Source organism: Eschrichtius robustus, chromosome 15, assembly GCF_028021215.1.
Source record: "Eschrichtius robustus isolate mEscRob2 chromosome 15, mEscRob2.pri, whole genome shotgun sequence".
Taxonomy (NCBI): Eukaryota; Metazoa; Chordata; class Mammalia; order Artiodactyla; family Eschrichtiidae; genus Eschrichtius; species Eschrichtius robustus.
The window spans coordinates 53671648-53685822 of NC_090838.1; the positions used below are offsets into that span (position 1 = coordinate 53671648).

The following is a 14175-nucleotide window of genomic DNA, read 5'->3' on the forward strand; positions in this document are numbered from 1 at the left end:
CAGTGGAACTCAGGCAGTGTGTCTGTGTACATTTTATGTGTATGTATATAAAATGTTTATATATGTAAATATCTATATATAAATATATGTGTGTATGTTTATATATCTGTATGTGTAGTGCTACCTGGTTACTTAGGTAATGGGGTAGAAATGTTAAATACGTGATTGTTGGATTCTCTCTAAAATCTGGGCTCTATCAGGTTGTCTTGACTTTTTTGATAGAAAATTATATAGGTTCTTTGGTAGTTGGATAAAACTCTCACAATTGCTCTATCCCTGGCCTCTTGGGAGCACATAAGTGAATATTTAATGGTTCTTTTCTAGTACAGCATGGATGCTTAAAATATTAATTGTGGTCATCCAGTTGTGTGGTTATTGGTGTTCTTCTATGAGAACAATAACTCACGGCACAGTTCTTTATTTTAGAACATTCTGCCTTGCTTTGTCCCTGATAATGTAAAGGTGGGCTGATTTCTAGTGAAGACATTATAAAAATTGGACATGACTTAGAATCACATCACTTGGAAGTTCAGGCATATAGGTTAGGAGACCACCCTTCCTAATTTTTTACAGTAAGTGGCTTCCCTTTTCTGAAACACCAGATCAGAACGGGTTGAGGGGAGGGAGATCCTGAGAGGCCAAGTTAGGTGGAGGCAACTGTGCAGGTGGCACTAGGACAATATCGTGGAGGGGAGACACCCTCACTGCCATCACAACTAATACCTCGCTAATGTTCCAAGTCGGGAGGTGTGGGGATTGCTTTGCACTCTCCCTTCCCAGGAGATTCCAATGTGCAGCCAAGGTGAGGATGCTTGCAAAGCTCAAATAAGCTGCAGGGAGAATGTATTATGTAGCTACTCGCTTTAGTTGGACCTCATCAGTTATAATTAACCAGTTGGGAACTCCTGGATGAAATTTAAGGTTCGTTCAGTAGTGAATGTACATCGAGCCTCAATCTTGTACCAGATTCTTATTAGTTACTAGGAATAGAAAGATAAATAAGATATGGTTGATAAAGGAGCACAGTTTAGTGGAGGAGATAGAAATAATAACAAATAATGTAATACAGGGCACACAGGGTATTAAAAAAGAGGTGTCTAGGGTATTACTGGACATACAGTAGAAGGAACAGTTAACTCTGCTTGAGGTTTAGGATGTGGGATGAAGTGGGAATGAAATGAGAAATGGTCAGGTTTTCACAGAGGAAGTGATGAATTAAGAGTTTATCAGGTAGAAAAGGAGAGAAAAGAGGAGGTTTTAAAAAAAGTTTGTAACATGCAAAGAGGTGAAGAAATTGAATAAGTGTTGAGGGATTGGTTGGAAAGGAAGATGCCTTTGAGATATTTGTAGATTTTGCATCTAGAAAAGTAGATCAGAGTCAGGTGGTGAAGTGCCTTATAAACCACATTCAGGAATATGGATGTTGTCTTGCATGCTATGGTGTCACAGGGTCAAATGCATACAGGGACTAAGATTATCTTAAGAGTGAAGCTGGTCAGGTGTGAAGCAGTTGATAGCATTGGAGGCTCTGGTAATCTGGATAGCATGGACCTTGTTTAAAGGCATTTAAGTAAGAAATGTTTTTTAAAGTTTAAATTTAAACTGAAATGGAATACTATTTAGGTCAAATAAATCTGTGAAATTCAACCTTCAAGTGCCAGTCTGTAGTACCTTCAGTATAAGAGCCCAGTAAGGATAATGAGGAAAATCGGTAAGATCTTTATAGCATTTCTAAAGAAGTATTGCAGAAATATAATTAAGAGTTGAGGTTGGGCTGGAAATGTGGAGGTGAGAACATAGTAAAAAGGTTAGTGTAGTAATCTAGGTAAAGTGTTCCAGCAAGCCACCAATGCTTTCAAACAAGGTAGCTTGCACTGGTTGGCTATTCAGTCCCTCTGCTGTTAAGCTGCCATCATTGATCATACCCTCTGCCCAGCTCTGTTGTCATGTTGCTATACTGCTCCCCATCTTCATGTCATTTGTCCTGTTCTACTTCTCTGTGTGTTGAACAAGGTTTTGTTTGTTTCTCCATTGGTTCAGATTCTTAGATGAACACTCTGATGTTTCATAGAAACTTTCTTCTATTTCATCTGTAATTTAGCACTTTGGCATCTGGCTCCTGCTTCCAACATCTCACGCTGGAAAGATTCACCAAAGCAAGCTACTGGTTTTTACAATTGTTGTCTTCAAAGCCTGACAGTCTTTGGGAACTGGTTTAGTCTTGGGTGGAGAACCACCATTTTTCTTTTTTATACTATGCTGGTTACTATCACCATCAGAAACACACTGCATTTGTTTAGAAGATGCCTTGATGAAATAGTTTCATTGGAACCTTACTTTGTTTTTTTGTCTACTCTTGTTTTCTTTAGGTCCTATCACCGAAAATGAACAAGTATTAACATTTTACCACATTTATATTGCTTCTTGCATCCTCCTCCTTCCTGTATTTAGCTGGGTTATATACATTGTAAACTCTTAGTCTTTTATGTCTAAAACCATTTCTTAAATGGTAGTTTAGCCAATATGAAACTCCAGGATGGCATCTGTTTTCCCTTAGCACTTGAAGATCATTAGCTTCATTGTATTTTGGGTGCTGTTGCTGCTAAGAAGTTGCTGTCAGCATAATTATGCCTTTGCTGGTAAACTATCTTTTCTTTTATGATTTTTCTCTTTATTCTTGCTGTTCCATAGTTTGATTGCAAGGTATTTAGATATAGATTAGTTTTTTATTTATCCTGTTTATTTGTTAATATATATTTTCAACCTAAGGACTCCTATGTTTATTGGAACATTCTTAGCCTTTTCTCAGTATTGCCTCTGCCATTCCCACTATTCTAAACTTCTAGAATTTCTTTCTTTTTTAATAAATTTATTTATTTATTTTTGGCTGCTTTGGGTCTTTGTTGCTGTGCGCGGGCTTTCTCTAGTTGCGGCGAGCGGGGACTACTCTTTCATTGTGGTGCACAGGCTTCTCATTGCGGTGGCTTCTCTTGTTGCGGAGCACGGGCTGTAGGCATGCAGGCTTCAGTAGTTGTGGCTCGTGGGCTCTAGAGCACAGGCTCAGTAGTTGTGGTGCACGGGATTAGATGCTCTGCGGCATGTGGGATCTTCCCAGACCAGGGCTTGAACCCGTGTCCCCTGCATTGGCAGGCGGATTCTTAACCACTGTACCACCAGGGAAGCCCTAGAATTTCTATTAGGTGTGTGTACTTCTCAATCTATCTTCTATGTCTCTTACCTTCTTTAAAAATATTATCACTTTATTTCTCTGTACTACATTCAGGGTCAGCTCCTCAGTAATATTTTTCATTAGACAACTGTCACTCTTTGGACAGGTTGCTAGATAAATCACTGGATCAGGAGTTTATGGCTGGTGACCTTTTATAATATATGTATGTAGGTAGGAAGGTAAGTAGGTAGGTAGGTAGTTAAATAGGACGGGTCATCTGCTGATAATGAAAGATACCAGGGTAAAATGAAGGAGACAGAGAAAAGTGGTGAAGGTCACTGAGATGAGTAATATCATTCATTTCTTGGTTAAAAAGCTTTTATCTAAGATTTTTAAAAATAAAAATCTAAGTAAAAGAACTGATAATCATAGTCTTTATGTTTTCCCTAAGCATTAAAGAGAACTTAGTTATATTAGCTGAAAACGTGAGTTTGTTTTGTTTTTAACTTTATGTTGGCAGAAGATAAAGAAGAGAGGTATGAGAATTAGAAGACCTGTATTTCATTCGGTGTTGGTTTTGCCAGAACTTTCGATGAGTTATGTAACTTTGCCAGAATGTACCTTGCCTATTTTTTGGTATTGTATTGTTTTTATGAAGATAGTTGAGATGATTGATTATAAAAAGGTTTTGAAAACCATAAGCATTGTTCATAAGATACAGAGATGCAAGAGTAGTGTAAACCACAGATTTAAATTATTTTGGAAGTATCATTTTTATGCTTATTTTCTCTAAATTAAAGTGGATAATGTGTTAGAAATATAGTATTGTTTTAAAGGAGATATATGTATGCTTTTCCTTTTAAAATAGTGTAAGTATTTTATTTTACTTGGTTTGTCCTAATGAATTTACTTGGTAAAGTATTTTTAGAAAAACATGCGGATGAAATATTAGTCATTTAAATTAGATCATATCTGTATTCAACATCTATATATGAATAACTTATAGAGCTTTATTGTAAGTGCAACGGTTCTATGTAATCTAAAGCAGATGATTTTTCATTCTTTTAAAGGCGCTAGAACTAAATTTTATTATTTGATTTAAGATAACTTAAATTATACGTAATCTTTTTCTTATTTGGCAGGCAACCAGATAAACTGGTGGTAGTTTGGACGAGAAGAAGCCGAAGGAAGTCTTCCAAGGTTTGTCTGTTTTCTAAATTTCTTACCCAAATGTTGAATTTGACCTTTGGTCAAATTATTAAGCTTTTCTGGTCCCAGTGAAGAATATTTTAAAATATTACTTGATATTTTGGGTTATTTCTTATTATCTAATGTACTAAAATGATTGATCAGGCACTGTATGTAATCTTGTTACTGCAGTTCCTAAAGCAGGAGCCAGTTACCTGAGTTTTTTTGGATTTGGTAGCCTTGAATAACATAATAGTTATTTAACTTCTCTGTGCTAGGATATCATGAAATAATGATTCAATAAATATCACTTACAACATTATACCTAGGATTACTTTATTCAGATTCCAAGAGGATGAAGTTAGGACACACATAAGGAATGATGAGTTATCTGAGTCCATTGCTGGGTTACTGAAGAGGAGTTGGATTTTTCAAAGGTTTTAATTTTTTGTTCTTATGGCTTTGTGGGGAGTGGAACAGAATTTTATTTATTTATTTATAAATTTTTTTTTTTAATTTTTGGCTGTGTTGGGTCTTCGTTGCTGCACGTGGGCTTTCTCTAGGTGTGACGAACGGGGGCTACTGTTCGTTGCGGTGCATGGGCTTCTCATTGCGGTGGCTTCTCTTGTTGCAGAGCACAGGTTCTAGGTGCATGGGCTTCAGTAGTTGTGGCACACGGGCTCAGTAGTTGTGGCTCGCGGGCTCTAGAGCGCAGGCTCAGTAGTTGTGGCTCACAGACTTAGTTGCTCCGCGGCACGTGGGATCTACCTGGACCAGGGCTGAAACCCCTGTCCCCTGTATTGGCAGGCGGATTCTTAACCACTGCGCCACCAGGGAAGCCCAGAACAGAATTCTAAAATGTTTAATAACAAATCTAGATATTTTTAAAATTCCAATCTATAGACAAGTAAGTGTGAGTATATTTTTATAAGCATACAATAACTACAAGCATGTTTATTGAATGTTGGTTTTTCCGTAAGTAGGCTTATATAAAGAAAAATTTATTCATTTTAACTGAAATTAAATTTTAATTAAATTTCAGAATTTAAAATTTTTTAAGGGCATCTTTTTAAATTTTATTTTTATTGAATTAAAATTTATATACGGTATAAGTCACAGATGTTAATTACACAATTTTATGAGTTTTGATCAATATATAGTTGTATAATTACCACTCCTATCAAGATATAGACTATTTTCATCACTTTTTTCCTTTGAGTCCTCTTCCAGTCAATTCCCAATCCTTAGAGGCAACTACTATTCCGATGTTTCTATCACCATAGGCTATTTTTACCTGTTCTTAAATTTCACATAAATAGAACCATACAAAAGTACTATTTTATGTCTGGTTTCTTTTGTGCAGCATGTTTTCGAGATTTATTCATGCTATTGTGAATATTGGTAGTTAACTTTTTTCATTGCTGAGCAGTATTCCATCATGCGCATGTACTGCAGTTTGATTTTTTTATACATCTGTTGATGAACATTTGATTTGTTTCCAGTGAATATTCTGAGTATCCAACTATTGTGAATAAATCTGTTGTAAACATTACTGTTCAAGTGTTTTGGGGGACAAATGTTTTCTCTTGGACGAATAACTTGGAATGTAATCAATGGGTAATAGGGTACGTACATTTTGAACTTTTAATATACCCCCACCAGCAATATAGGAAAGGTCCAGTTGCTTACCTCATGAATAGCATTTTCTTCAAAGCATACATTTGTAGTTTGGGGGCATTATATTTTGGACATGTAATATTTTCTTATCTATTTATTTATGAGAAGGGGTTCTAAAAATAGACTTAGGGTCTTCTGTCAGTTTTGCTCAGTGGGTCTTAAGCTTTTGTGAAAAGGAACAATATTAGGCCATCCACTAAGTATGATAGAAGAATCTGAATATAACTAGAAACATTAGAAATCGACCCTAAATGTTTTTAGCTATCAACAAAAAGTGATTTCCCTCTTTTAGAAACTAGATACTAATTGTTTTCTTAAAACATTATGAAGCATAATGAAATGCTGTAGATTAAAGGTCAATTCAGAATACCCATATTTGAAATTAAGTATACTTTTAATTTAATTACATTTTTGAAAGTCAGTCAAATAACTTTTAGGTCCAGATTCTTTTTTTTTTTTTTTATAACTTTATTTATTTATTTGTTTTAGCTGTGTTGGGTCTTCGTTTCTGTGCGAGGGCTTTCTCCAGTTGTGGCAAGCGGGGGCCACTCTTCATCGCGGTGCGCGGGCCTCTCACTGTTGCGGCCTCTCCCGTTGCGGAGCACAGGCTCCAGACGCGCAGGCTCAGTAGTTGTAGCTCACAGGCCCAGCCGCTCCGCGGCATGTGGGATCTTCCCAGACCAGGGCTCAAACCCGTGTCCCCTGCATTGGCAGGCAGACTCCCAACCACTGCGCCACCAGGGAAGCCCCAGATTCTTTTTTATATTGTATCAAGTATTGATTGAATCCAGAAGGTGAAATACAAACATAGGCTACAGGTTGATTTTTCTCAAAATATAATATTTTCTAGAAGGAACTATTTCTTATTGGACTAATTTTCCAGTTGTGATGCTCTTAATATTTCAAATCCCTTCTGGATATTTTAGAATCATTGTATTTTCTCTTGAAACATTATAGATGTACTTTTGAAAAGTTTATGAGAACTTACAATGTGTTGTTTATTATAGCATATACATAATATGTTCATGTATATGTGAAATGCTGTTCTGTAAATTGTTCACAGCAGCTAAATAAGGACATAAAAATCAGTTCCAGAAGCTATGAAAGAAATGATAATGATATTACTATGAAAATTAAACAAATAACTTTATTTTTTAATCTTGAGAAGCTTGAGATCCATGGCATTTTGGAATTCTTAAAAAAAAGAAAATTGTTCCCAGCTATTATTTTTTAAAATTAGCTATCAGTTATATTGAATCCACAGACTAGAACCATTGTTTTCTTCTGAAAGACTCTTCTGTTTTCTGACATTTTTCCTTTGAAATATTATTTGCTTGCTAAGTCCCATTGAAATCACTTAGGGGGAAAACAGATTTCTGCAACCATTGGCCAGAAAATAGTATAGTTTTTACTTTTAACTGTGTTTCTGGAAAGAGTTTGAACTACGCAGTAATTAATTTTCTTTGGTCATCTGTATAACTTATTGTTTATCTTGCCTGATTCTGAGTATATCTACCTTTTAAAAAATTATTTTATTGAAGTATAGTTGATTATCTACTTTTTTTATATTGGTGGATTGAAATTTATAACTGACACCCGGATAACAGATTAGACAGTAAAATAATAAGGCACATTGCCTTATTTAATTTAAAGTTTAGTTTTCCGTTTATTGCTCACTTTCTTTGGGTACATGTCTATTTTTCTAGTTAAATATATAAAGAACTCATTGCTGAATCATTTTTTATCGAGAAAATAATTACCATGAGTAATTATCCCAATATGCAGCTTCCCCACCTCTTATCCTCAAGTCATGGCATTTATAACAGGTTTTTTTCAGGCTGCAGTTGATTTGTATATGCTTAAATAAATTATTTTTCAATACAGTGTTTGACAATAGGAAGCAGGGAGATTGTGATAGACAAGAAGAATTATGGCAGAGTAGTCTGTTGCCTTAAATCTAGTTTTCTAAATTTAAACTCACAGAGAGATGGGAGAGTTCCAAAGGGAAACAAGAGCTTGAAAGTCCTCACCAGCTTTTGGATGGCGTTACCACCTCTACTTCCCTGCTCTACGGTTGTGCTATAGCCTTTATCAATGTGCTATGGTATCATGAAGGGGTGGGTATAGTCATAGAGCTTTGAATTATGACCATGATGTGGACAACTCTAAGGTAAATTTATATGTGACATCTTAAACATATGGGTAGATGCAGTTTTATAAATTGAAAATCATCAATTTAAAAACTAAATGACAGTTATAAATTTTCAGTGAAATATTTTGATTTTATAGGAATCAGAAGTAACAAGTGAATATTTACTCTGCGTTTAGTTCCATATTAGTTACAAGTCTTTTAGGTAAGATATGATATGAAATAATTTGAAAATAAGGCATTTTATAGAGTCATTACTCAAAATTGAGATATGTTACCTTTTCCTTAGGTCTGCCTTTGCTAAAGGATCTGTGATATGATTAAAAAGTGAAAAAAAATATATGAGTAGAACTGGATAATGTGGTTTCATCCTTTCTGCCATTAACTGTACTAGGATGCTGGCAAATGATTAAATAACCTGCCTTTCCTGACTCTACTAAGGAGCTAGCTAAATAGCTGTATGTGTTTTGTACCAAATTATTTTCTAGGGAAATCCTTTCTGTTACTCTGAATAAAAACTGATCAGGGTTCTTGTAGTGCTGATGAGTGCCAATATGAGGTGCTTTTTAAAAAATAAAGTTCTTAAGAACCTAAATTCCTGTCTCAGTTGAGTTGTACAGTTAGATGTTTAATACCGCAGCTATTTTTAGTTACCTGTATTAGACTTTTCATTCTTTTTCTAGCTTCAGGTTCTTTAATTCTGTTTGAGGTAGAAGTTGTAGTAAGCTCTTCTGACTAGGAACACTTTTTTTTTTTTTTTCCTTCATGTTTGCTGCTATATACATCATAGTTTCCTCTCCAGCAAAATTTACTCGTTCTGTTTTCTGCCTAGTATATAATAATTAGCTAACATTATAAAGCTGGCATTGCCAGATACTCAGCTGGACTAATTGATATTGTCACACTGTCCTAACTTAGCTAGGTGTACAGTCCCTAAAAACACTATCAGAAAGCCAGAGCTCTGTCTTAGTTTGACCTTTTCTCTTGCTGGGAAGAGATGCTGGATAGATGGTCAGAAAATGGCAGCATACTAGCAGCTTGGGAACTAGCACCTTTCCGTCTCTTTTTATTAAAAAAAGAAAGAAAAAAAAAAGATTTTAATTCATTAAGCAGATTGTAGTTTTGTTTGTTTATTGGTCTAATTACCATTCCCTGATCCAAGACTGAGAATTTAAATAGGTCAGTTAGAGGATCAGCATTAGGATACCTGAGGAAATTATGTGGTATCACCACCTTCTAACCCTGCCCAGTTGTTAGTTGGTCTCCACATTCCCTGCTTTTCCCACTCTCGACCTCTGTGTCATATACATAAATGTTAAGACCTTAGGGATAGAAGACTATTTTCTTGACTACTCTGTGAATCAGAAATAGAGTTGGCTATGATGTCGGTTGGGTGAAGAACTCTGAACTTGAAAATCATGGAGTTGGTTCTCCTACTGATTATTAGTATGGCTTCAGGCAAGCCATTTACTCTTTAATTGCTTCAGTTTCCTTATCTGGACCTGGTTTAGATCTCCTAAAGATATTTTCAGGCCTAAAATTCTTTGATGGTCTTTTTTTTCATTCAGAATTTTACAAAAACTCTATCTTTTCTGCCGTGGCTAATAAGTAAAGTTCAGTTATTATGGTCTTTTTTTTTTTTTTCTTAATGTATCGGGAGACTATGAAAATATAATTATGGGAAGTTTGAAGAGACCAGAGAAATTGCTTGATCTACCATGACAGTACATGAGAATTAGAGTTGTCATAAATCTTCAGAATTAAATATGTAGACTATGTAGAGTTTTGATTAAAGATTTTCTAAGATGGGCAGCAATTTACTTTTCAAAATGGATATTGTTTACTTTGTGGAGTTTTTGTTCTAGGACTGTCAACAGGCGTAGAAATAGGCAGGGGAATAGAGGAATCCCTGGAGATGTTTTTTAATCAGCAAAACCCGGTTCTTTACCTTTGGCTGTAGTGTGCTAAGTCTCTTGTGAGTCTCTACTTCCCTTTCCTCACCTGAAGTTTTGTGATCTGGGGGCAATGAAGAGAGAATAGAGGGGGAGTTATTGACAATTTAGCTGGAGTGGGAGTAGTTTAGTGCTGCTAAACCTATATCTTGTGCTGGTATTCTATCTTTTATTGAAGTATAGTTAACTTATAATAGTCTGCTGGTATTTTAACTAACAAGATATGATAAGATTCACATGGACATAAGTTTCCATGATCTTGATCCCTTCTCAGTTCCACTTCCTGGGTTCAAATCCAACTTTTGCCACTTACTTGCTGTGTGATCTTGGGCCAGTCTGTGCCTCAGTTTCTTCATGTGTTAAATCTGCTCCCTGACATGCACCTGCACTCATATACTTTAGCTACTTTCCTATTATTATGGAAGAATGGTCTGTGCTCCGAGCAAAGGCCAATCTGTCTCCTTTTGTACTGTTAAGGACATTACTCTAGCAATTATTTCTCTTCTGCATCATTAAATTTTCCCTCTTAACTGGATATTTCTCATCAGCCTAAAAATATTTTTCTCTTATTTAAAAAATTCTCTTCTGACACTATTTCTCCCACTAGCACCAACCTATTTCTCTCTTCCTCTTTCAGCAAAACACCTCAGAGGAGTTGAATGTACTTGCTAGCTCAGTTTCTTTCTTCCTATTCTTTCTTGAATCCATGCTAATCCAGTCAGGTGTTTACCCTTGTCACTCCACTGAAACTGCTCTTGTGAAGTCAGTAATGGCTTCTGCTTTGTTAAATCCAGGGGTCATTTTCCAGATCTCATCCTCTTTGATCTGTTACCAAGATTTGGGACAGATGATTGTTCCTTTCTCCTTAAAACATTTTCTCCACTAGACTTTCAGAATACCACACGCCTCTAGTTTTCCTTCTGCTTTACTGACCCTTCTTTGCTGGTCCCTCCTCATTTCCTGGACCTGTTATTGTTGTGCTCCAAGGTTCAGTTCTTGAGCCTTTATCTCTCTCTCTCTCTCTTTCCCCCTCCCTCTCTCCCTCTCTCTCTTTCTCTCTCTCCTCACTCCCTTGGGATCACATCCAAGTTTTAAGTATCACCTGCATGCTGATGATTCCCAAATTTATAACTCCCGGCACGTACATCCAGCTGCCTATTTAAACACCTACACTTGAATATCTAAAAGGCAACTTAGATTTAATGTGTATAAAACTGAGTTCCTAATCTTATTTTCCAAACTTGATCCTTCAGCAGTTTTGCCTCATATCTGTTAATAGCAATTCCTTTTATGTACTTGCTCAAGGGCGAAAGCTTTAGAATCATCCTTGGGTATTTTCTTTCATACAATCAGACAGAAAACCTTATTGATTCTGTCTTGAAACTATGAAAAAATATATGGAATCTGACTACTTTGTACCACTTTTCTACCACCCCAAGCCAAGTCACCATTAGCTCTCCACAGGATAATTGCAGTAGCTTACTGGTCTCCCTGTTTCCTCTCTTACATCTGAAGCCTATTCTAAATACATTTGCTAGAGTCAAAAAACATACCTTCATCATTCCTCTGCTTAAAATCCTCCAGTGACTTCCCATCTCACTCAAATTACAAACCAAAATCTTTGGAATGGGCTGCCAGAGCCTCATATGATTGGGCCCTCCGTGTTTTCTCTAGTCTTATCTCCTGCTGCTCTTCTCTTTGACCACTCTGCTCCAGCCACATTGGCATTGTTGTTATCTAACTGCCTCAGCACCTTTCCAGTTGCTGGTCCATCTCCCTAGGAAGCTCTTCCCATGTTTTAAAATATCTGATTCACCTCCTTACGGTCTTCTCTCGTCACCTGCTCATTGACACTTTTCTCTGATTAACCTGTTGAAAATTGTTACTTTCTCTTGCCCCTTCCATCCTTCTTCCCTACTTTCATTTTTCTCCACAGCGTTTCTCTCTACCTAACATGCTGTCTGTTTTACTTAATTATTTTGTTTGTCTGTCTCTTCCTACTATTCTGAAAACTCCACTAAGGCAGATTTTTTCTTTTTTTTTTTTACTACAGTTCCTAGACAACGCTTGGTAGATAGTATCAATTGAGTGAGTGACTGAATGAATGAATGAATAGTAGCTACCTCATAGGGTTCTTATGCAGATTGAATGAGTTAAACATAAGTAAATTCCAAATATGGACTGACATATAGAAAGTACTTCTTAAGTGTCAGCTTTTATTACCACCTTCGTAGCATGTCCACGGACAGTCCTGAAGCCCAGAGAGATGAAGATTTAGTTGAGCTGTCTTGGCATACCATTATCCATTAGCTTTGGCTGGAAACGCCACCACAACGGAAGACCTAGAGTGGTGACCCCCACATTTCAGGGGGTTCCTTAGGGAACCTTGATAATATTTACAAGGAAAAAAGTCTTTAAAATTATAGGCACTAGAAACATTAACTGTACAAACTGCTTTCTTCTTTACTTGACCCAAATAAACATTATGGTTTAGTGGGAAATGATCTTAAATGCAGACTATACAATTAATTTTTCCTTTTAAAGAATGAATTTGCCCTTAAGTTCCTAAATCACAAAGTAATTTTAAAAATGTTTCTCCTAATAAGGTTTTTATTCAATCCTAAATAGCTTTTGAAAATATGAGGCACCTCATTTTTGCATCTTCTTTTGGGTGTGTGTGTGTGTGTGTGTGTGTGTGTGTGCATGGGAGAGGGTAAAGGTTTGTTTACAGATAGTAATCTGTAGCTACCATGTGATATAACCGTCATAGCCCAAGTTTAATGCTTGAAAAGTTTTATTTGACTAATCATTTTTGTTTTAGGGAGACAGATCTAATGGATAGTTAAATAGGGTCAATATATTTTTGTAAATTATTAACATTGCATTTCCTGTACTTCAAATTGAAGCCATTATTTTTATTCTGGTAGGCTCATAGCTGGCAGCCTGGAATAAAAAATCCATACCGTGGTGTTGTAGTATGGCCTGTTCCTGAAAACATTGAAATCACTGTGACACTTTTTAAGGTAAGTTCCAGTTTTATAAGTTATAGGATTTATTATATAATCATAGTTCTAAATGACGGAATATTTCAGTATTCATTGTTCTATACATTTGGGTCCTTAATGTGCAGTAAGGACCTTAATATGCGTTATTTTTAGAGATATAGCAATTTATAACAATGTAAGGATATCAGGGTGTTTCATGGTCTATAAAGTCCAAATAATTTGGGAGTCTTTTTGAACTTATTCCAGTTAAGATCAATTGGAATACTTCTTTTACTACTTCCTACATTCCACCCACAGGGAACTTTAAAGTTTTTTTTCTGTGGAAAGCTGAGGTTTGTGGAATTCTTAGTCCTGACCCTCATTTTGTTAGCCTTGTTTGACTAATAACAAGATAGGTTTTTAAATTAGTATATGGTAAATATTTTATTATGTTAATATAAGAAGATAAGTTTAAAATTGATTTTTGATAAATATTTTATAAATGTTAATATTTTATAAATACTATAGCTTAAAATAAAAATTCTGATAATAAATTCCAAGTGCAGGTCCAAAAACATAGCTGTGCATATAGCTAACTCCTTTTATATATGTTTTTTTCTTGAAAGTTTTCCTTATTTCTTAACATTATAAAATAGTCCTCACACATATGACAGTTATGCACTAGAATATTTATTTTCCTAACCAATTCCTTACCTGCTCAAAAAAAAAAGGTGGAGACGAGTATGTCTCAGTTTCAGCCTTCTTGAAAGTGGTGCAGTTAGGAAACAAATGCTTTATTTCTTCTTGAATCCTTCCAATTGTGTTGACGTTACTTTTACAGAAGGACAGAATGAAGGAAGACATCTCATTAAGCACAAACATAAAGTTTGTGAAAATCCACTAAAATACTTTAGGATATGAAATCTAAGTTGAGCAAAGTTATATGGCTTAGAGTGTGAAATCACTGTGTAAAAAAATACTTTTGATTTTGTAATCCAGTATATTAATTCATATGTTCTGGAGCTACTGCAGGGATCAATAGAACAAAACAGTATG

The 14175-nt window shown here is 35.6% G+C and overlaps 1 protein-coding gene across 4 annotated transcripts in view; it reads left to right on the plus strand.

Moving 5' to 3' along the window:
- Positions 1–14175, plus strand: part of EHBP1 (EH domain binding protein 1) — a 339544-nt gene that overhangs the window by 54555 nt on the left and 270814 nt on the right. For all 4 annotated transcript variants that reach the window (XM_068564185.1, XM_068564184.1, XM_068564187.1 and 1 more), the window contains exons 3-4: positions 4312–4369; positions 13063–13158. In XM_068564185.1, coding sequence (XP_068420286.1) covers positions 4312–4369; positions 13063–13158 — 154 coding nt within the window. The remainder of the gene's footprint in view (positions 1–4311; positions 4370–13062; positions 13159–14175) is intronic.